This window comes from Oryx dammah, unplaced genomic scaffold (assembly GCF_014754425.2).
Source record: "Oryx dammah isolate SB20612 unplaced genomic scaffold, SCBI_Odam_1.1 HiC_scaffold_16, whole genome shotgun sequence".
NCBI lineage: Eukaryota > Metazoa > Chordata > Mammalia > Artiodactyla > Bovidae > Oryx > Oryx dammah.
The window spans coordinates 61,517,556-61,541,056 of record NW_024070200.1 but is presented as its reverse complement, the minus strand read 5'-3'; the positions used below and the strand labels follow the sequence as shown (position 1 = coordinate 61,541,056).

At 40.9% G+C, this 23,501-nt stretch overlaps 1 protein-coding gene across 4 annotated transcripts in view; it reads left to right on the top strand.

The window, feature by feature from the left end:
• The first annotated feature begins 322 nt into the window (after window positions 1-322).
• TTC23 (tetratricopeptide repeat domain 23) overlaps window positions 323-23,501 on the top strand; it is a 191,218-nt gene continuing 168,039 nt past the window's right edge. The window contains exons 1-3 of one of the 4 annotated variants that reach the window (XM_040257022.1): window positions 326-546; window positions 620-770; window positions 6,062-6,131. In XM_040257022.1, coding sequence (XP_040112956.1) covers window positions 6,116-6,131 — 16 coding nt within the window. In that variant the 5' untranslated portion in view covers window positions 326-546; window positions 620-770; window positions 6,062-6,115. Of the gene's footprint in view, window positions 579-619; window positions 771-6,061; window positions 6,132-23,501 lie in introns of all 4 variants that reach the window. The other 3 variants (XM_040257023.1, XM_040257024.1, XM_040257025.1) reach the window with 3 other exon arrangements.

Genomic DNA, 23,501 nt, shown 5'->3' with positions numbered 1-23,501 from the left:
TGCAGGAAAGTGAAAAGTGAAAGTGAAGTCGCTCAGTCGTGTCCGACCCTCAGCGACCCCATGGACTGCAGCCTACCAGGCTCCTACATCCATGGGATTTCCCAGGCAAGGGTACTGGAGTGGGGTGCCATCGCCTTCTCCGTAGTAATTTGGCAGTCTTTGGTAAACTTTAACATCAACGGGCAGTGATACCACTTTAAGATAATTCCAAAGAAAAGACCAACCCCGTTTTAAAATTCCCACCTCTGGCTCCCAAGGATTGGGTTGCAAACTTAAACAAAATACTCTCCTTCACTCCCTATTGGTGCATAATCTATCATTCATTCTCCCTGGAATGTAGTGTGGTACCAGGTCGCTTTAAGGGAAAAGACTGCTCCAATTTAGCCTGAAATTACCCAACTTTAGACTTTTATCACGGTGCTCAATCTGTAAAAAGAATCACCAAACTGATCAAACCAGTACAGCGTGGATCAAACTGGTAAATCAGGGTGCCGAGACAACTGTAATTCGAGCGAAAAAGAAACGGACAACTCTCAAGCACACAGGGTAATTGACAAAAGATTTTACGACACAGAGATGTGAGAGTTAAACTTTTCTGATTTTTTTTTTCTTTTGCTAGTTTTAAAGGCGTAGATGTCAAAGGAAAAGGAAATAAACTGCTGGCATAATGCAAGAATGGCAGGAGGAGAGTTTTTCAGAGGGTGTTTTTCTTTTAGAAACAACATTATTTGAAGATTAGCAATGAATTTTTGAATAGTAAAGGGAACAAGGTAATAAAATTTACTAAAGATTATTTTATACTCCAAGAATCTGTGGTTTGTTATTGCTTTAATATGGATTTAGAGGAACACTTAATAATGTTATTGTAATTATTAGGGGAAATAGATATTTTTCTTTGTATATTATCATACCTAGCATAATAGGCAACCCAGCTGTTAAAAGATATCTTTGGACCCAAGTTTTGTGTATATATATAGAGTTGGAGATCCAGGGACATATCTGCTAATGACAAAGGAAAACATAATATTGGTATATGAAATAGAATCAGAAGGTGATGAATGTAAGGATAAATTCTCAAAAATGAAGTCCAGCATTTATATTTTCAAGAATGATATTTTCACTAAAACTAAAATATAAATTCAGGAAATACTGATAAATGAGGATGATGTATATTAAAGCTTAATTTGGAATAGCAGCATTTAAAAAAAAAATCCAACCCAATGTAAAATTCCAAAATATAAAAACTTAATTATTCTTCAAACATTAATGCAGCTAATAAATATACCTAGTGGCACATTTATTCCTCTACAAGGCCTAGCTCAAGAGTAGGTATGCAATAAATATTTCTTGAGTGTCCTCTATTAATACATATATGAGATATAAAATAATGAAATACAGTCTCTAAAGAAGCTCATACTCTGTCTACCTGGGAGAAGGAGACTCAAAAAGTTTAACGAAGACTTCTGGATAGTTCTTGGTGCGTAGATGACTGTTGTAGACCATAGGTTCTTCAGGTGCTTAGGCCAGTAGAGCAGAAATATTCAGGGAGAGTTTCACAGTGGGGTAAGACCCATTTGGGGCTTGAGCAATGGGCAAAATTTCAGTAGAAATTGTGTAGAAATTTCAGTCAAAAAAGAAAAGAAATAGCACCCCAGGTAGTAGGTGAGTTGTTACTGAATATGTGCAGCATAAAGAATAATTAACTCTGAGCAACAGAAGTTTCATTTGGGGATCTTGTTTTAATCTTCAAAAAAGAAAAAAGCATGAGAATGTTACACAGAAAGTCAAAATTGCCAGAATTAAGGATTTTGGTCTTGGATTTTAAAAGTAATATTTGAAAAAGATAAGACTGACATTTCAAGAACAGAGACCAGAAGCTAAGGAGCTAAAATAATACTATAAATAATGGAATGTAGATTGGTAGAAGCCTCATGAGACATTTTCTCCAAATACCATCACATGGGAATAACATAAATCTTGATTCATTTCTTTCTTTTATTCTAAAGCATTGATCTTATTTTTTGTTTAGCACTATTTATTATTATGTGTAATAATATATAACAAGATATTATGTATAGATGAGGTAATAGTTGTGGTGCTATAAAACAGTAAAAGTGATTGTTTACATTGCATCATTTTTTGCTCCTTTTCCCTCAGAATTTACCTGTATTTCTTGGTTCTATTTAACTAATTTGAGGGAATGTCAACCAAAAAAAAGTTGTGACTGAAGAATACCATGGGAAGATGGGAGATATTCGTACCCAGACTGTAGGCTTTCACCTGACCTGTTTCTCTGAGACAAAATTCAATTCCCTATACTCCATGAGCTGCTACCATGTACCAGATGATATCCTTCCAGTGGTGGGGGGGTGGAAAAAAAAAGGTGAATCAAGGACCACCTCCTCTCCAAAAAGCAAAGTGCTTCAGGGATGCCAAGCAGAATATTTGTCTCCTGCTTCAAACTTTGCTTCAGAGAATCTGAAGGTCATCTATCCTAACTTCTTGATTAGCGGTTCTTAATCAGTTAGATGGAGAAGGACGTTGTCTCTAGCTGTGGAAAAGAATCCTGAGACAAGGCCCCTTGATGGCAGATGTGGCAGACTGCGATGTTCACCAAGTATTCCATTTACTCCCCTGGGGATGTAGCCCTCTTTGCAGTTAGGGAGGAAATGAAATGTTAGTGCAAGTGAGTTGGGTCATGTATGGGTGATGATAATGAAAAGTCCATGCACAGTTTTTCCACCTCTGTTAGCCTGCCATGACTCTTGTTGATGTACAGTTAAACCTTGGTCAACCTAGGTCTCTTGAGAGACTCTGGATCAAACATTCCTACTCCCCACCTCCATCTACACCCACTACTAAATCAAGAGGGTCTGTAGCACATAGGAGTTAGGATCTTACCTCATCATAGCCTAATAAATGATTCTGACTACCTAAGACAACTTTTTCCCTGGAGATGTTGACATTTCATGTAAGTTTTCTTAAGGAAAAAATGCCCTAATCAACTACGTTTCATCTATCAAGTGGATGATATGTTTGGGGAAAAGTCATCCTGTAAAGATGGTTTAATTTTCTGTCCAGTAAACATTTATTGAGGCCTATTAGGTGTCAGGCACTAATGCCATGTGACTCATCTATGTATAGAGCCAGAATATTAAGATTGGTTTTCAAACTTTTGGGAACCTCTGTCATATTGTTTTTGTGGATCAGGGCTGTCTTCCCTATCTTATAAAAGTCTTGTAGTTAGAAGATTTATTTATAAAAGAATTGCATATAAAACGGCATGGTGGTTTCATATCTATTTTTTAACAGTAAGATATAATTTACATACTATAAAACTCACACTAAGGATACAACTCAATGATTTTTTTTAAAGAAAATTTACAGAGTTGTATAGCTAGCACCACATTCCAATTTTAGAAAAATGTCCATCACTGTAAAAAGATACCTCATGCCCATTTGCAAGCACTGCTCATTCTTACCCCAATCCCGGCCAATCAATAATAAATTTTCTGTCTCTATAGACTTGCCTTTTAATACAGATGGAATCATACAATATGTGATATTTTGCATCTTGCTTCTTTCACTCAGCATAAGGTTTTTGAGACAACCATGTTGTCATGTGTTGGTCCTTCATTCCTTTTGTTTTTTTATTGAAGTATAGTTGATTTAGAATATTAGTTTTCAAGTATACAACATAGTGATTCAGGATTTTTATATACTCCATTTAAAGATTATAAAATAATGACTTTATTTTTCTGTGCTGTACAGTGTATCCTTGTTGCTTGTTTGATACATAGTAGTTTATATCTCTTAACCCCATACCCTTATCTCACTCCTCCCCACTTTCCCCTCTGCACTGGTAACCACTGGTTTGTTCTTTATATGTTTAAGTGTATTTCTGTTTTGTTATATTCATGCAATTCTTTTATCTTTTAGATTCCACATGTAAATGATAACATGGTATTTGTCTTTGACTTATTTCACTAAGCATAAAAACCTCTAGGTGCATCCATGTTGTTGCTAATGGCAGAATTCCATTATTTTTTATGACTGAGTAATAATCCATTGTGTGTATATATGAAGTGATGTCGCTCAGTCGTGTCCGACTCTTTGCAACCCCATGGACTTTAGCCTACCAGGCTCCTCTGTCCATGGGATTTTCCAGGCAATAGTCCTAGAGTGGATTGCCATTTCCTTCTCCAGGGGATCTTCCCAACCCAGGGATCGGACCCAGGTCTCCCGCATTGTAGACAGATGCTTTACTGTCTGAGCCATGTATTCATCTGTTAATGGTTGCTTCCAAATCTTGGTTATTGTAAATAATGCTGCTAGGAAAATTGGATGCATGTATATTTTGTTCTGTTTTTTTTTTCAGATATATGAATGGAATTATTGTTGGATCATATGGTAGTTCTATTTTTAGTCTTTTGAGGACCCTCCATACTGCTTTTCATAGTAGCTGCACAAATTTACATTCTCACCAATAATATATAAGGTTCCTTTTCCTCCACATCCCCACCAGCGTTTGTTATTTGTGGTCTTTTTGATGATAGTCATTCTGACAGGTGTAAGGTGATATCTCATTGTGTATTTGATATGCATTTTTCTGAAGATTAACAGTGTTCTGCATCCTTTCATGTGCCTGTATGTCTTCTTTGGAAAAATATTCAGTTCTTCCACTCATTTTCAGTTGGGTTATTTGTTTTGTGATACTCAGTTATCTGAGCTGATTGTATATTTAAGGCAGTTACCTGTTGTTGATCATATCATTTGCAAATACTTTCTCCCTTTCTGTAGCTTGTCTTTCATTTTGTCAGTGGTTGTCTTGGCTATGCAAAAGCTTTCAAGTTTAATTAGGTTCCATTTGTTTATTTTTGCTTTTATTTCTTTTACCTGAGGAGACAGATCCAAAAAAAAAAATTGCTACAATTTATATCAAAGAGCATTCTAAGTTTTCTTTAATTAAGGAGTTTTATGGTTTCAGGTCGGAGAAGGCAATGGCACCCCACTCCAGTACTCTTGCCTGGAAAATCCCATGGATGGAGGAGCCTGGAAGGCTGCAGTCCATGGGGTCGCTGAGGGTCAGACACGACTGAGCGACTTCACTTTCACTTTCATGCATTGGAGAAGGGAATGGCAACCCACTTCAGTGTTCTTGCCTGGAGAATCCCAGGGACGGTGGAGCCTGGTGGGCTGCCGTCTCTTGGGTCGCACAGAGTAGGACACGACTGAAGCGACTTAGCAGCAGCAGCAGCAGCATGGTTTCAGGTGGTACATTTAGATCTTTAATTCATTGTAAGTTTACTTTTGTGTGTAATGTGAGGACATGTTCTAATCTCATTTTCTACACATAGTTATCCAGTTTCCCCAAGACCACTTATTGAAAAGACTGTCTTTTCTCCATTGTATAGTCTTGCCTCCTTTGTTGTAAATTAATTGACCATGAGTGTGTGGGTTTGGGGGGCTCTCTATTCTGTTTTTGCCAGTACCGTGCTGTTTTGATTACTTTAGCTTTGTAGTATAGTCTGAAATCAGGAAGCTTGTTACCTCCAGCTTGGTGGTTCTTTTCTCAAGATTACTTGGGCAATTTAGGATCTTTTGTTGTTCCATATATATTTCAGGATTATTTGTTCTAATTCTGTGAAAAATTTCATGGGTATTTTGATGGAAATTACATTAAATGTGGAGATTGCTTTGGGTAGTATGGACATTTTAACAGTATCAATTCCTTGAGTCCAAGAGCACAGGGTATCTTTTCATTTCCTACATTGTTGGTTTATAGTTTTTAGAGTTTAAGTCTTTTACCTTTTTGGTTAAGTTAATTCCTATGTATTTTATTCTTTTTGATGAAATTTTAAATGGAATTATTTTCTTTCTCCTTCTGATAATTCACTATAAGTATATAGAAAAACAACAGATTCTGTATATTAATCTTATATCATGCAACTTTGCTAAATTCATTTATTAGTTCTTTTGGTGGACACTTTTAGTGTTGTCTTTGTATAGTATCATATCATCTGAAAATAGTGACAATTTTACTTTTTCCCTTCCAATTTAGATACCTTTTATTTATTTTTCCTCTCTGATTGGTGTGCCTGGAGCTTCTGATAATATGTTACATAGAGGTGGTGAGAGTGGACATCTTTCTCTTGTTAATTTTAGAGAAAATACTTTCAGTTTTTTCCCAATGAGTATGATGTTAGCTGTGAGTTTGTCATAAATGGCCTCATTATGTTGAGATATGTATGATAACTCTATAAAAACCTTGATGAGAGTTTTTGCTCTGAAAGGATGTTGAATTTTGTCAAATGCTTTTTTCTCTCTCTATTGAGACTGTCCTGTGATTTTTATCCTTTCATTAATGTAGTATAATATATTGATTGATTTCTAAATATTGAACCATACTTATATCCCTGGAATAAATCTCACTTGATCATAGTATATGATCCTTTTTATATATTGTTGAATTTGGCTTGCTAATATTTTGTTAAGGCTTTTTAGATCTATTTTCATCAGAAATATTGGCTTATCATTTTCCTTTTCTGTATTATCCTTGTCTAGTTTTGGTATCAAGGTAATGGCAGCCTCAAGGAATGAATTTGGGAGTATTCTGCCCTCCTAATTTTTTTCAATAGTTTCAGAAGAATGGATATTAGCTCCTTTTTATGTATTTGACAGAATTCCCCTGTGAAACCACTCAGTCCTGGACTTTGGTTTCTTGGGAATTTTTTTTATTACAAATTCAATATCACTACTAGTGATGGGGCTTCCCAGGTGGCTCTAGTGGTAAAGAACCCACCTGCCAATGCAGTAGACATAAAAGATGTGGGAGTTTTAGTAGTATATTGTTTAAACTCCATATATTTGTGCTTTTCCCATTTTTCTTCCTGTAATTGATTTATAGTTTCATACCATTGTCATCAGGAAATGCTTGATATAATTTCTATCCTTTTAAATTAGTAGAAACTTGTTTTGTGGCTTAGTTTATGATCAGTCTTATCACTACAAACAAAGCTACTGGAGGTGATGGAATCCCGGTTGAGCTATTTCAAATCCTGAAAGATGATGCTGTGAAAATGCTGCACTCAATATGCCAGCAAATTTGGAAAACTCAGCAGTGGCCACAGAACTGGAAAAGGTCAGTTTTCATTCCAATCCCAAAGAAAGGCAATGCTAAAGAATGCTCAAACTACCACACAATTGCACTCATCTCACACACTAGTAAAGTAATGCTCAAAATTCTCCAAGCCAGGCTCCAGCAATACATGAACTGTGAACTTCCAGATGTTCAAGCTAGCTTTAGAAAAGGCAGAAGAACCAGAGATCAAATTGCCAACATCCACTGGACCGTAGAAAAAGCAAGAGAGTTCCAAAAAAACATCTATTTCTGCTTTATTGGCTATGCCAAAGCCTTTGACTGTGTGGATCACAATAAGCTGTGGAAAATTCTGAAAGAGATGGGAATACCACACCACCTGACCTGCCTCTTGAGAAATGTGTATGCAGGTCAGGAAGCAACAGTTAGAATTGGACATGGAACGAAAGACTGGTTCCAAATAGGAAAAGGATACATCAAGGCTGTATATAGTCACCCTGCTTATTTAACTTATGTGCAGAGTACATCATGAGAAACTCTGGGGTGGAAGAAGCCCAAGCTGGAATCAAGATTGCTGGGAGAAATATCAATAACCTCAGATATGCAGATGACACCACCCTTATGGCAGAAAGTGAAGAGGAACTAAAAAGTCTCTTGATGAAAGTGAAAGAGGAGAGTGAAAAAGTTGGCTTAAAGCTCAACATTCAGAAAATGAAGATCATGGCATCTGGTCCCATCACTTCATGGGAAATAGATGGGGAAACAGTGGAAACAGTGTCAGACTTTATTGTTTTGGGCTCCAAAATCACTGCAGATGGTGACTGCAGTCATGAAATTAAAAGACGCTTACTTCTTGGAAGGAAAGTTATGACCAACCTAGATAGCATATTCAAAAGCAAAGCTATTACTTGCCAACAAAGGTCCGTCTAGTCAAGGCTATGGGTTTTCCAGTACTCATGAATGGAGGTGAGAGTTGGACTGTGAAGAAAGCTGACACCAAAGAACTGATGCTTTGAAACTGTGGTGTTGGAGAAGACTCTTGAGAGTCCCTTGGATTGCAAGGAGATCCAACCAGTCCATCCTAAAGGAGATCAGTCCTGGGTGTTCATTGGAAGCACTGATGCTGAGGCTGAAACTCCAATACTTTGGCCACCTCGTGTGAAGAGTTGACTCATTGGAAAAGACCCTGATGCTGGGAGGAATTGGGGGCAGGAAGAGAAGGGGACGACAGAGGATGAGATGGTTGAATGGCATCACTGACTCGATGCACATGAGTTTGGGTGAACTCTGGGAGTTGGTGATGGACAGGGAGGCCTGGCATGCTGCTAGTCATGGGGTCACAAAGAGTTGAACATGACTGAGTGACTGAACTGAACAGAAAAGAATGTGTATTCTGCTATTTGAAGTTGGAATGGCCTGTAGATTGGGCTTCCCAGGTGGGTCAGTGGTAAAGAATCCGCCTGCCATGCAGGAGATGCAGGAGATGTGAGTTTGATCCTTGAGTCAGGAAGATCACCTGAAGTTAGGAAATGACAACCCACTCCAGTGTTCTTGCTTGGAAAATTCCATGGACAGACGTGCCACACAGCCTAGAGTCCCTGGCATCACAAAGAGTTGTATTCGATCGAGCAACTGAATATGCACACATGCACGTCCTGTTCAGTTCAGTTCAGTTCAGTCACTCAGTCGTGTCCAACTCTTTGCGACCCCATGAATCGCAGCACGCCAGGCCTCCCTGTCCATCACCAACTCCCGGAGGTCACTCAGACTCACGTAAATCGAGTCAGTGATGCCATCCAGCCATCTCATCCTCTGGCATCCCCTTCTCCTCCTGCCCCCAATCCCTCCCAGCATCCTCAAGGCTGTATATTCTCACCCTGCTTATTTAACTTATATGCAGAGTACATCATGAGAAACGCTGGGCTGGGAGAAGCACAAGCTGGAATCAAGATTGCCAGGAGAAATACCAATAACCTCCGATATGCAGATGACACCACCCTTATGGCAGAAAGTGAAGAGGAACTAAAAAGCCTCTTGATGAAAGTGAAAGTGGAGAGTGAAAAAGTTGGCTTAAAGCTCAACATTCAGAAAATGAAGATCATGGCATCTGGTCCCATCACTTCATGGGAAATAGATAGGGAAACTGTCAGACTTTATTTTGGGGGGCTCCAAAATCACTGCAGATGGTGACTGCAGCCATGATATTAAAAGACGCTTACTCCTTGGAAGGAAAGTTATGACCAACCTAGATAGCATATTGAAAAGCAGAGACATTACTTTGCCAACAAAGGTCTGTCTAGTCAAGGCTATGGTTTTCCAGTGGTCATGTAAGGGTGTGAGAGTTGGACTGTGAAGAAAGCTGAGTGCCGAAGAATTGATGCTTTTGAACTGTGGTGCTGGAGAAGACTCTTGAGAGTCCCTTGGACTGCAAGGAGATCCAGCCAGTCCATTCTGAAGGAGATCAGCCCTGGGATTTCTTTGGAGGGATGATGCTTAAGCTGAAACTCCAGTCCTTTGGCCACCTCATGTGAAGAGTTGACTCATTGGAAAAGACTCTGATGCTGGGAGGGATTAGGGGCAGTAAATTTGGAAAACTCAGCAGTGGCCACAGAACTGGAAAAGGTCAGTTTTCATTCCAATCCCAAAGAAAGGCAATGCCAAAGAATGCTCAAACTACCACACAATTGCACTCATCTCACACACTAGTAAAGTAATGCTCAAAATTCTCCAAGCCAGGCTTCAGCAATACGTGAACTGTGAACTTCCAGATGTTCAAGCTGGTTTTAGAAAACGCAGAGGAGCCAGAGATCAAATTGCCAACATCCGCTGGATCATGGAAAAAGCAAGAGAGTTCCAGAAAAACATCTATTTCTGCTTTATTGGCTATGGCAAAGCCTTTGACTGTGTGGATCACAATAAACTGTGGAAAATTCTGAAAGAGATGGGAATACCACACCACCTGACCTGCCTCTTGAGAAACCTTTATGCAGGTCAGGAAGCAACAGTTAGAACTGGACATGGAACAACAGATTGGTTCCAAATAGGAAAAGGAGTACGTCAAGGCTGTATATAGTCACCCTGCTTATTTAACTTCTATGCAGAGTACATCATGAGAAACGCTGGGCTGGAAGAATCTCTAAAAATCAACTTGTCTGTTGTTCATTTAGGACCACGGTTGCCTTATTCATTTTCTGTCTACATAATCTGTCCATTGATGTATGTGGGGTGTTAAAATCCCCTCCTATTATTGTATTATTGTCAATTTCTCCCTTGAGGTCATTTAATATTTGCTTTATATATTTAGGTGCTTCTCAGTTACATGAATGTATGTTCAGTTCAGTTCAGTTCAGTTCAGTTGCTCAGTTGTGTCTGACTCTTTGCGACCCCATGAATCGCAGCACGCCAGTCCTCCCTGTCCATCACCATCTCCAGGAGTTCACTCAGACTCATGTCCATCGAGTCAGTGATGCCATCCAGCCATCTCATCCTCTGCCACCCCCTTTTTCTCCTGCCCCCAATCCCTCCCAGCATCAGAATCTTTTCCAATGAGTCAATTCTTTGCATGAAGTAGCCAAAGTACTAGAGTAACCAAAGTACTAGAGTTTCAGCTTTAACATCATTTCTTCCAAAAAACACCCAGGGCTGATCTCCTTTAGGATGGACTGGTTGGATCTCCTTGCAATCCAAGGGACTTTAAGAGTCTTCTCCAACACCACAGTTCAAAAGCATCAATTCTTCGGTGCTCAGCTTTCTTCACAGTCCAACTCTCCCATCCATACATGACCACAGGAAAAACCATAGCCTTGACTAGACAGACCTTTGTTGGCAAAGTAATGTCTCTGCTTTTCTGAATATATGTTAAGAAGTGTTATATTCTCTTTTTTTACACTTTATTGTTATATCTTTGTCTTCTTTATAGACTTTGTTTTTAAATCTATATTGTCTATGAACTTTACTATCTCCACTCTCTTGTGATTTCTATTTGCATGAAATAACTTTCTCCGTTTGCTCACTTTCAGTCTATGTGTGTCTTTTGCTCTCGACTGAGTCTCTTATAAGCAGCATATAGATGGATCTTGTTTTATTATCATCAGCCACCGTATGTCTTTTCATTGGAACATTTAGTCCATTGACATTTCAAATAATCGTTGATTGGTATGTACTTATTCCTATTTTTTTAACTTGTTCTCCAGTTGTTTGCAGTTCTATTTCTTCTTTTTCTTTCTTTCTTTCTTTCTTTTTTTTTTTTTTTCTTACTTCCTTTGTAGTTTGATGATTTTCTATAGTGGTACACTTGTATCCCTCTCTAGTGTTTGTGTATCTACTATAGGTTTTTATTTGTGGTTACCTGTATATATTGACCTATAACTATATGTATATATTTATAAAGCTAGTCCTTTAAATTCAAAGGCATTCTACAAGATCTACATTTTTTACTTTCCATCCACTTGAAAATTTTTACTTTTGATGTTATCTTCATTTTTATCCTTCTACTGATTATTATCACTGTAGTTGATTCTATAATTTTTCTCTTTTGATTTTCATACTATCTTATTTAAGTGGTTGGTATTCAACCTTTACTATATATTTGCCTTTACTAGTGGTAATTTTCCTTTCCTATAGATTCTTGGGCTTCCCTGGTGGCTCAGTTGGTAAAGAATCTGCCTGCAATGCAGGAGACCCAGTTTGGATCCCTAGATTGGGAAGATCCCCTGGAGAAGGGAGTGAATATCCATTCCAGTATTCTTGCCTGGAGAATTCCATATACAAAGGAGCCTGTTGAGCTACAGACAATGGGGACAGGACTGAGAGATTCTTACTTTAAATTCTCACTGTTTTAAATTTAAATTTATTTATTTTAATTGGAGGCTAATTACTTTACAATATTGTATTGGTCCTGCCTCACATGAACATGAATCCGCCACAGGCGTACACATGTTCCCCATCCTGAACCCCTCCTCCCATCTCCTCCCTGTACCATCCCTCTGGGTCATCCCAGTGCATCAGCCCCAAGGATCCTGTATTGAACCTGGACTGGTGATTTGTTTTTTATATGATATTATACATGTTTCCATGCCATTCCCCCAAATCATCTCACCCTCTCCCTCTCCCTCTCCCTCTCCCACAGAGTCCAAAGGACTGTTCTATATATCTGTGTCTCTTTTGCTGTCTCACATACAGGGTTATCATTACTATCTTTCTAAATTCCATATATATGCGTTATTCTACTTTATTGGTGTTTTTCTTTCTGACTTACTTTGTATAATAGGCTCCAGTTTCATCCACATCATTAGAACTGATTTAAATGTATTCTTTTTAATGGCTGAGGATTACTCCATTGTGTATATGTACCACAGCTTTCTTATCCATTCATCTGCTGATGGACATCTAGTTTGTTTCCATGTCTTGGCTATTATAAACAGTGCTGCGATGAACATTGGGGTACACATATCTCTTTCAATTCTGGATTCCTCAGTGTGTATGCCCAGGAGTGGGATTGTTGGGTCATAAGGCAGTTCTATTTCCAGTTTTTTAAGGAATCTCCACACTGTTCTCCATAGTGGCTGTACTAGTTTGCATTCCCACCAACAGTGTAAGAGGGTTCCTTTTTCTCGAAACCCTCTCCAGCATTTATTGCTTGTAGACTTTTGGATAGCAGCCATTCTGACTGGCGTGAAATGGCATCTCATTGTGGTTTTGATTTGCATTTCTCTGATAATGAGTAATGTTGAGCATCTTTTCATGTGTGTGGTAGCCATCTGTATGTCTTCTTTGGAGAAATGTCTGTTTAGTTCTTTGGCCCATTTTTTGACTGGGTCATTTATTTTTCTGGAATTGAGCTGCAGGAGTATATTTTTGAGATTAATTTTTCATCAGTTGTTTTGTGTGCTATTGTTTTCTCCATTCTGAAGACTGTCTTTTCACCTTGCTTATAGTTTCCTTTGTTGTGCAAAAGCTTTTAATTTTAATTAGGTCCCGTTTGTTTATTTTTGCTTTTGTTTCCAATATTCTGGGAGGTGGATCATAGAGGATCCTGCTGTGATTTATGTCAGAGAGTGTTTTGCCTATGTTCTCCTCTAGTAGTTTTATAGTTTCTGGTCTTACATTTAGATCTTTAATCCATTTTGAGTTTATTTTTGTGTATGGTGTTAGAAAGTGTTCTAGTTTCATTCTTTTACAAGTGGTTGACCAGTTTTCCCAGCACCACTTGTTAAAGAGGTTGTCTTTAATCCATTGTATATTCTTGCCTCATTTGTCAAAGATAAGGTGTCCATAGGTGCATGGATTTATCTCTGGGCTTTCTGTTTTGTTCCATTGATCTATATTTCTGTCTTTGTGCCAGGACCATACTGTCTTGATGACTGTGGCTTTGTAGTAGAGCCTGAAGTCAGGCAGGTTGATTCCTCCGGTTCCTTTCTTCTTTCTCAAGATTGCTTTGGCTATTCGAGGTTTTTGGTATTTCCATACAAATTGTGAAATTATTTGTTCTGGTTCTGTGAAAAATACCATTGGTAGCTTGATAGGGATTGCATTGAATCTATAGGTTGCTTTGGGTAGTATACTCATTTTCACTATATTGATTCTTCTGATCCATGAACACAGTATATTTCTCCATCTATTTGTGTCCTTTTTGATTTCTTTCACCAGTGTTTTATAGTTTTCTATATATAGGTCTTTAGTTTTTTAGGTAGATATATTCCTAAGTATTTTATTCTTTTCGTTGCAATGGTGAATGGAATTGTTTCCTTAATTTCTCTTTCTATTTTCTCATTATTAGTGTATAGGAATGCAAGAGATTTCTGTGTGTTGATTTTATATCCAGCAACTTTACTATATTCATTGATTAGCTCTAGTAATTTTCTGGTGGAGTCTTTAGGGTTTTCTATGTAGAGGATCATGTCATCTGCAAACAGTGAGAGTTTTACTTCTTCTTTTCCAATCTGGATTCCTTTTTATTTCTTTTCTGCTCTGATTGCTGTGGCCAAAACTTCCAAAACTATGTTGAATAGTAGTGGTGAAAGTGGGCACGCTTTCTTCCTGACTTTAGGGGAAATGCTTTCAATTTTTCACCATTGAGGATAATGTTTGCTGTGGGTTTGTCGTGTATAGCTTTTATTATGTTTAGGTATGCTCCTTCTATTCCTGCTTTCTGCTGGAGGGTTTTTATCATAAATGGATGTTGAATTTTGTCAAAGGCCTTCTCTGCATCTATTGAGATGTTCATATGGCTTTTACTTTTCAATTTGTTAATGTGGTGTATTACACTGATTGATTTGTGCATATTGAAGAATCCTTGCATCCCTGGAATAAAGCCCACTTGGTCATGGTGCATGATCTTTTTAATGAGTTGTTGGATTCTGATTGCTAGATTTTTACATCTATGTTCATCAGTGATATTGGCCTGTAGTTTTCTTTTTTTGTGTCAGGTTTTGGTATTAGGGTGATGGTGGCCTCATTGAATGAGTTTGGAAGTTTACCTTCCTTTGCAATTTTCTGGAAGAGTTTGAGTAGGATAGGTGTTAGCTGTTCTCTGAATTTTTGGTAGAATTCAACTATGAAGCTGTCTGGACCTGGGCTTTTGTTTGCTGGAAGATTTCTGATTACAGTTTCAATTTCTGTGCTTGTGCTGAATCTGTTAAGATTTTCTATTTCTTCCTGGTTCAGTTTTGGAAAGTTTACTTTTCTAAGAATTTGTCCATTTCTTCCACGTTGTCCATTTTATTGGCATAAATTGCTGATAGTAGTCTCTTATGGTCCTTTGTATTTCTGTATTGTCTGTTGTGATCTCTCCAATTTCAGTTCTAATTTTATTGATTTGATTTTTCTCCCTTTGTTTCTTGATGAGTCTGGCTAATGGTTCATCAATTTTATTTATCCTTTCAAAGAACCAGCTTTTGGCCTTGTTGATTTTTGCTATGGTCTCTTTTTTGTTTCCTTTGCATGTATTTCTGCCCTAATTTTAAAGATTTCTTTCCTTCTACTAACCCTGGGGTTCTTCATTTCTTCCTTTTCTAGTTGCTGTAGGTGTAGAGTTAGGTTATTTATTTGACTTTTTTCTTGTTTCTTGAGATATGCCTGTATTGCTATTAACCTTCCCCTTAGCACTGCTTTTACAGTGCCCCACAGGTTTGGGGTTGTTGTGTTTTCATTTTCATTTGTTTCTATGCATATTTTGATTTCTTTTTTGATTTCTTCTGTGATTTGTTTGTTATTCAGCAGCATGTTGTTCAGCCTCCATATGTTGGAATTTTTAATAGTTTTTCTCCTGTAATTAAGATCTTACTGCATTGTGGTCAGAAAAGATGCTTGGAATGATTTCAATTTTTTTTTTAATTTACCCAGGTGAGATTTATGGCCCAGGATGTGATCTATCCTGGAGAAGGCTCTGTGTGTGCTTGAGAAAAAGGTGAAATTCATTGTTTTGGGGTGAAATGTCCTATAGATATCAATTAGGTCTAACTGGTCTATTGTATCATTTAAAGATTGTGTTTCCTTGTTAATTTTCTGTTTAGTTGATCTATCCATAGGTGTGAGTGGGGCATTAAAGTATCCCACTATTATTGTGTTATTCTTAATTTCCCCTTCATACTTGTTAGCATTTGTCTTACATATTGCAGTGCTCCTATGTTGGGTGCATATATATTTATAATTGTATATCTTCTTCTTGGATTGATCCTTTGATCATTATGTAGTGTCCTTCTTTGTCTCTTTTCACAGCCTTTGTTTTAAAGTCTATTTTATCTAATATTAGTATTGCTACTTCTGCTTTCTTTTGGTCTCTATTTGCATGGAATATCTTTTTCCAGCCCTTCACTTTCAGTCTGTATGTGTCCCTTGTTTTGAGGTGGGTCACTTGTAGACAACATATATAAGGGTCTTGTTTTTGTATCCATTCAGCCAGGCTTTGTCTTTTGGTTGGGGCATTCAACCCATTTATGTTTAAGGTAATTATTGATAAGTATGATCCCATTGCCATTTACTTTATTGTTTTGGGTTCGAGTTTATACACCCTTTTTGTGTTTCCTGTCTAGTAGTCTAGTATATTAATCAATGTATTTGGAATATAGAACAGGAAATATAGTAGTTTTTGATGTTAGCAATACTAGACTTTTTGAGTTAATGGAGTTTCTCTTTTGTAATAGATCACTGTCCTTTGTTATAAATCACTGTGTCCTTGTTATGTAAAAATGTAACTTTATCACTATCTTAAGACTAACTAGATCTTAAGGGGAACATTGGTAAATGGATTTTCATTTGTTGGGCTGATGTTTGCTGCTAAATCTCCATATTCCCTGCCCTTATAATGAATATAACTAACATATAGGAGAAATAAGTATTAACCTTTAAGCATATAGGAGAGATAGGTATTAACCTTGAAGATTAATCCTGCTAACCTTGGGTTACTTTCTTGATTGTAACTCACTACACCTTCACCCTATAGGAATGCAACTTTATCTGGAGGGTGGTGCCTGGTTTAAGGCAAAAAAACATCCTTGGAAGAAATAAGGTTTTTGGTTATCAGAAAGAAAGGGTCATAGAATGTCAGCAGGTCTCACTCATGGCCAGAAGATGATGTAATATCCCTAAGACCTCCGCGTGACTCTGTATTCATCCCTATGTGTAACAAAAGGTATATAAGCAAACCCAAAAATAAAGAAATCGGATCAGTTTCCAGAAAGACTGATTTCACCATGTCGCTTCTTTCTTGCTCCCGTTTCTCTGGCTGAATTCAGCCTCTTTTCTCCACTAAATCTCCTACTACACTATCCGTTTCTAATCTCTCTCTATATCTGTAAATAAATATGCATTTTTCCAAAGACGCCTACGCCTTCCCCACCTTCAAATTCCCTGGATCCATTGAGGCTGGACCCTGGCAGGTGATGGAATACCAGTGAAGCTATTTCAAACCCTGAAAGATGATGCTGTGAAAGTGCTGCACTCAATTTGCCAGCAAATTTGGAAAACTCAGTAGTGGCTACAGGACTGGAAAAGGTTAGTTTCATTCCAATCCCAAAGAAAGGCAATGCCAAAGAATGCTCAAACTACCGCACAATTGCACTCATCTCACACGCTACTAAAGCAATGCTCAAAATTCTCCAAGCCAGGCTTCAGCACTATGTGAATGGTGATCTTTCAGATGTTCAAGCTGGTTTTGGAAAAGGCAGAGGAACCAGAGATCAAATTGCCAACAGCCACTGGATCATCGAAAAAACAAAAGAGTTCCAAAAAAAAAACCATCTATTTCTGCTTTATTGACTATGCCAAAGCCTTTGACTGTATGGACCACAATAAACTGTGGAAAATTCTGAGAGAGATGGGAATACCAGACCACCTGACTTGCCTCTTGAGAAACCTATATGCAGGTCAGGAAGCAACAGTTAGAACTGGACATGGAACAACAGACTGGTTCCAAATAGGAAAAGGAGTACGTCAAGGCTGTATATTGTCACCCTGCTTATTTAACTTCTGTGCAGGGTACATCATGAGAAGCGCTGTGCTGGAAGAAGCACAAGCTAGAATCAAGGTTGCTGGGAGAAATATCAATCACCTCAGATATGCAGATGACACCGCCCTTATGGCAGAAAGTGAAGAGGAACTAAAAAGCCTCTTGATGAGAGGGAAAGAGGAGAGTGAAAAAGTTGCCTTAAAGTGCAACATTCAGAAAATGAAGATCATGGCATCTGGTCCCATCACTTCATGGCAAATAGATGGGGAAACAGTGGAAACAGTGTCAGACTTTATTTCTTGGGGTTCCAAAATGACTGCAGGTGGTGACTGCAGCCAGGAAATTAAAAGACACTTAGTCCTTGGAGGAAAAGTTATGACCAACCTAGACTGCACATTGAAAAGCAGAGAGATTACTTTGCCAACAAAGGTCCGTCTAGTCAAGGCTATGGTTTTCCCAGTGGTCATGTATGGGTGAGAGAGTTGGACTGTGAAGAAAGCTGAAGCTGAAGAATTGATGCTTTTGAATTGTGGTGATGGAGAAGACTCTTGAGAGTCCCTTGGACTGCAAGGAGTTCCAACCAGTTCATCCTAAAGGAGATCAACCCTGGGTGCTCGTTCGAAGGAAGATGTTAAAGCTGAAGCTCCAGTACTTTGGCCACCTCATGCAAAAAGTTGACTCATTGGAAAAGACTCTGATGCTGGGAGGGATTGGGGGCAGGAGGGGAAGGGGACGACGGAGGATGAGATGGCTGGATGGCATCACCGACTCGATGGATGTGAGTCTGAGTGAACTCCGGGAGATGGTGATGGACAGGGAGGCCTGGCTTGCTGCAGTTCATGGGGTCGCAAAGAGTTGGACACGACTGAGCAACTGATCTGAACTGAACCGAACTGAAGAATCAATTGAAAGAAAAAGTTTACAAAATTTGGAACAATTTTGGATGGAGGAATATCTTTTCTTTAAGTTGAGGTATTGTTGATTTACAATAATTTGTTTGTTTAAGGTGTACAGCAAAGCGATTCAGTGTTTCAGCCTCTCAGGTGCTTGCTTGGACAAAATTCATTCCCTTTGGGAGGCCCGTGGGCCATGCCCTCAACTCAGAACGGCTAAGAATCCTGAATATGCAAAGCACCATTTGGTGGTGCTTGGGGGGGTTTTTAGACTGAATAAATTATTCTAACATGATACAAGAAACAAGCCCAGAGGTCAAGAGAGGATCTCCTAGCCTATCTTCAAAGAGGAGGCCCTGCTCCCTTGAATGTCGGTGTGTGAAACAGCACTTGGGAAGGAAAGAGGTGTGTCATGAATATTTTACCTGCAGAGGACAAAGTGGTGTGTAGAGAGGATGCGCAGGCACGTCCCAGGACACTTGGCACACGACACAGTGACTGGACTCTCAGCCCTGGTCTTGGGGCATCGCACTGTCTCCACCGCTGACACAGGGGAAGCAGCTCACACGTATCCTGGAGAGTATGGTCACCTGATCTGGACCTGGCCAATCGGTGTGTTCTATCCCCCCTGGCCACCGTCATTGGCTCAGGACTGGTGCGGTGACCAATCGGGGCCCAGGGCCGGGCCTCTCGCTGGAATCAAGGGAAGAGGAGCTGGCCTTCTGCCAGAAGGGGTGGCGCTGGGTGAGGTCAGGCTCCAGCAGTGGGAGGGGCATGAGGTCAGCCTGGGGCAGTTGGTGACCTTCCTGAGCCCATCAGGGCAGAGCTGCTGGCCTGAGAATGAGGGCACTGCTGAGCCCAGGGCTTGAGAGCGCCGGTTCCTGCTGTGGGCCCGGAGCTCCACCTGAAACCCGAGGGAAGCCGTCTGCCTGTGAGTCCTCTCCTGCTTGTCTGTCAGCTTGTTTGAACCACACTGGGTTTTCTGTCCAGCTGGCTAAGTGGAGACCCTGGAAATGCAACTGTGTGGGTTTTGGCTGGCTTCAGGGAAGAAATGCCAGATGACACTTGGAGACTCCAGTTTAATCTGGATTCAGTTCATAGCTCTTGAAAATGAAGTGAAAGTCCCTCATTCGTGTATGATTCTTGCAACCCCGTAGGCTATACAGTTCATGGAATTCTCCAGGCCAGAATACTGGAGTGGGTAGCCTTTCCCTTCTCCAGGGGATCTTCCCAGGCCAGGGATGGAACCCAGGTCTCCTGCATTGCAGGCAGATTCTTTAAGATGAGCCACAAGAGAAGCCCATGAATACTGGAGTGGGTAGCCTGTCCCTTCTGCTGTGGATCAGGATTCCCAACCCAGGTATCAGACCTGGGACTCCTGCATGGCAAGAGGATTCTTTACCAGCCGAGCTATCAGGGAAGCCCAGTATCTCTTAAGGCCAGCTATTCATTGATATCTCTTAAGGCCAGCTATTCATTGTAGGATTCCCCTAATTAGTCTTTAGAGGATTAAGGTAGCAACCTGCTAAGGTAGCAATCGATGTCTTTTTTCTAGAGGACAAAACTGGGGCGCAAAGAAGGGGGTAACAGGTAACACAGCTACAGCAAAGAAGTGTGTACCTAGACAAAATCCCCAGACCCTGCTGTTAGAACTCAGGGAAACCATATGGTGTGGCTCGTCCATGTGACAGGGGATAAGGCAGCCAGCCCAGACTGGATACTGTGGGGACCTGACTTGGTAACTGCCTTCTGGCAGCTCTGAGACTCACAAAAGCAATTGGCACTGAAGAGAGGAAGGACACCTCCCTTCATCCACCCCACCAGCACCCTACGGGTACCCCCATACCCTGCCCCCTTTCTCTTGCTTTGTGAGGGAATGAGTCACACTCATGTGACCACATCGGCTGTCCACTGTTCACGAGCTACCAAATGGAGCTGCTGCAGGAGAGGCCACGAGCCTTTGCCCCTGAGTCCCTCTCTTTCCTTTGCACCGTGGGAGCACTTCTCCACACCTGCACACCAGAGGCCTTTTCTGAGACCTTTAGGGACCCTCCCTCAGTTTGCAACAGGTTGCATCCATCGCTGTCCTTTCAACGCCTCCCTTGAAGCTCAGCTCATGAGCTCCTTCGTCTGCATCGCGGCCCACCTGGCTGCCACGGGAGGGACAGAGCTGACACTGAATCCAAAGCTCGGATCTCACAGCCGGGAATCTGTGTAGAAAGGACCTGATTATTCACGCTGTAGAGGCGGTAGTAGGTTGCAGGGATCCATAACCAGGGCTTGGGCCAAAGTGACGCCACCGCTGTTTTAATGCCTGGGGAGGGTTCTGGCTATAGTGGGGGTGGGGTGAGTCTCCTGAGGTTCTGAAGGCCCCCTGTGTGCAGGTTCATGGTGCAGAGAGAAGAGAAGGCGGAGTCCTTCCCTGGAGATGGTCACAGCTCATGGATGAGCCAGACAGGCAGGCAGGGCACGATAGCACCTGAGCTGCCTTCATGAGTGAATGGTGTGGGGGCAGCAGGTCTGCTCCCTTATGTGTTGCCCAGGGCAGGTTGTCACCAGAGTAAACACTTACTATGGTGATGACCATCACTGCTGTCTGCAGAGGGTTTACACTGGTGTGTGTCTACATGTGAGCAGTCAGGCCATCTCTAAACTACACTGGCCATGGGCATTGCCTCTCCTTAGAACTTGATGTGTTTCGTCTCTTCCTGCCAAGAGGGTTTGGGGGCCACATGGATGTTGGGTTTTTCTCTAGCTTTGTCTCATGAGGAATGATTTTCTGGTTGTTGGTGTGGTTTGTTTTTCCAGCTCTCTTTCTTGGCTTATTTTGTGAATTTGTTTCTGCCAGAGGAAGAGCTTAAGATCTGCCTTCTGGCTGAGAAGTGACACTTACCACAGCAATGCCTACCTGGATATCCTTACAACATTTGCCAAAAGGGCTTTGTTTTGCAGAAGACATCTTGAAAGTACCTACACTGTCCTTTCAGATACCCAAAGGCTATTTGAAATGAAATAAAAAACAAGAATTCTCAAGTTGACTCTTGCAATATGTGGGGAGTCAGAAAAATCCCCTGGAGAAGGGAAACACTACCCACTCCAGTATTCTGGCCTAGACAATTCCTTGGAGTGTACAGTCCATGGGGTCGCAAAGAATCAGACAAAATCGGATGACTGAACAACAACAGCAATGAAGTCTCACCATTTGTCCAACAGAGATGCCAACAGTATTTGCACGACTGTGTGCATGTTCAGTTGCTCATTCGTGTCCAACTCTTTGCAGCCCTGTGGCCTGTAGCACCCAAGATCCTCTATCTGTGCAATTTTTCAGGCAAGAATACTGAAATGGGTTGCCATTTCCTCCTCCAGGGGATCTTCCCCACCCAGGGATTGAACCCAGGTCTCCTGCATTTCAAAATCTACATTGGCTGGCGGGTTCTTTTCTGCTGAACCGTCTGGGAAACGACTCATTACATCACTGGGTTAGTCTAAAGTACTTAACTTAGAGTCTGGCATTCGGGAAATTCTCACTGGTGATATGAATATTCAGTCATATATCATTATTGCTCATATGATAATGGAATGGCCATGCTCACCAAGGAGAAAGAAGAGCCTTTCCAAGTCCAGTTAAATCCTTCACCACACATACCTTCTTTCAAACTTCTGACTTTGAAGTAAACATCAAGCATAAAGACATTGGTTATGGCCACCAGGAAAGATCGAGTTGTACTAAGAAGTGACGAGGCTTCTTCCAGTTCCAACATGTATGCGTTGTTTCCCCGGCATCACCCAGCACTTCTGTGACAGCAGCTGGGGGTCTTGGAACTTATCGCAGTGTGGACACTGCCTAACTGGGAGTAGTTCCAGACCCCACAGGTTCCAGACCCCAAAGGCCCAGCCCTACAAGACCCTCCCCCCACTCCAGCCATCATTTGCCAGCCCAGATTGTCACCTGCGCTCTGACCCACTGGCTACCACTTCAGAGGTGCTAATGACTTTGGGTTCTATTAATTTGTCGAGTGGTCACGGAACTCAGAGAAACATGTTGCCTAGTAGATCACAGCCTTATTGTAAAAGGTAATAAACTCAGGAACAGCAGATGGAGGGGGATACATAGGACAGGGTGTGTGCGGGGGAGGCACGGAACTTCACGCTCTCCGGGCCTCACTTTCCCCAAATCTGCATGTGTTCATCAACCCAGAAGCTGTCCAGACCCTGTTTGGAGGTTTTTATGGAGGCGTTATCACACAAGCACAATTGATTAAATCAGTGGCGGTTGGTGATTGCTTCAACCAGAAGCCCTTCGGGCTTTCCCAAACATGGTCGGGGGAGGAGGAGGGCAGGGGAGGGACCAGAAATTCCAATCCTCTAACCATGTGCTTAGTTACCCTGGCAAGCAGCGCCCCCCTTTGGAAAGGAGGCCCTCTCCGAAAAGTCACCTCTTTCACCTAACAAGAGACACCTTGACTGCTCTGCCCACTTAGGTAATTCCCAGAGTTTTAGGAGCTCTGTGCCAGGACCGGGGGCAAAGACCAAAAATGTATTTCTTCTTATTAATACAAATCACAAGGTCACAGTGACCCCAAATTTCAGTGATAATTTGGTTCTATAGCCTTAAAAGTTTTTCAGCAGTTGATTGGACCTTTTTTTTAAAAAAATTTGGGGCCACACCTCGAGGCATGGCGATGATCTTTGTTTCCCAACCAGGGTTTGAACCCACATTCCCTGCATTGGAAGGCAGAGTGTTAACCGCTGGACCACCAGGGAAGTCTCTGATTGGGCCCTTTTTAGGTGAAACTGTTATTGGCAGAAACTAAATGGTTCACAGTTTCAAAAAGCTGGAGCCATCTTCCTGTCATGTCTTCAGATTTTTACTGACTTTTCCATGGCCCCTGTAACCCCATGCTTTCCCCTGAGATGAGTCAGGCCCCAGGAAGCCTGTTGCCTGCCCCTGCTCGAGACCAGAGTCTATTCAGGGGCCCCTGGGCACAGGCAGCATGCGGGGTGTGTGTGGGTCCACACCAGCCTGATTAGTGGAGAGATGTCAGGGATGACTCATTCCCGT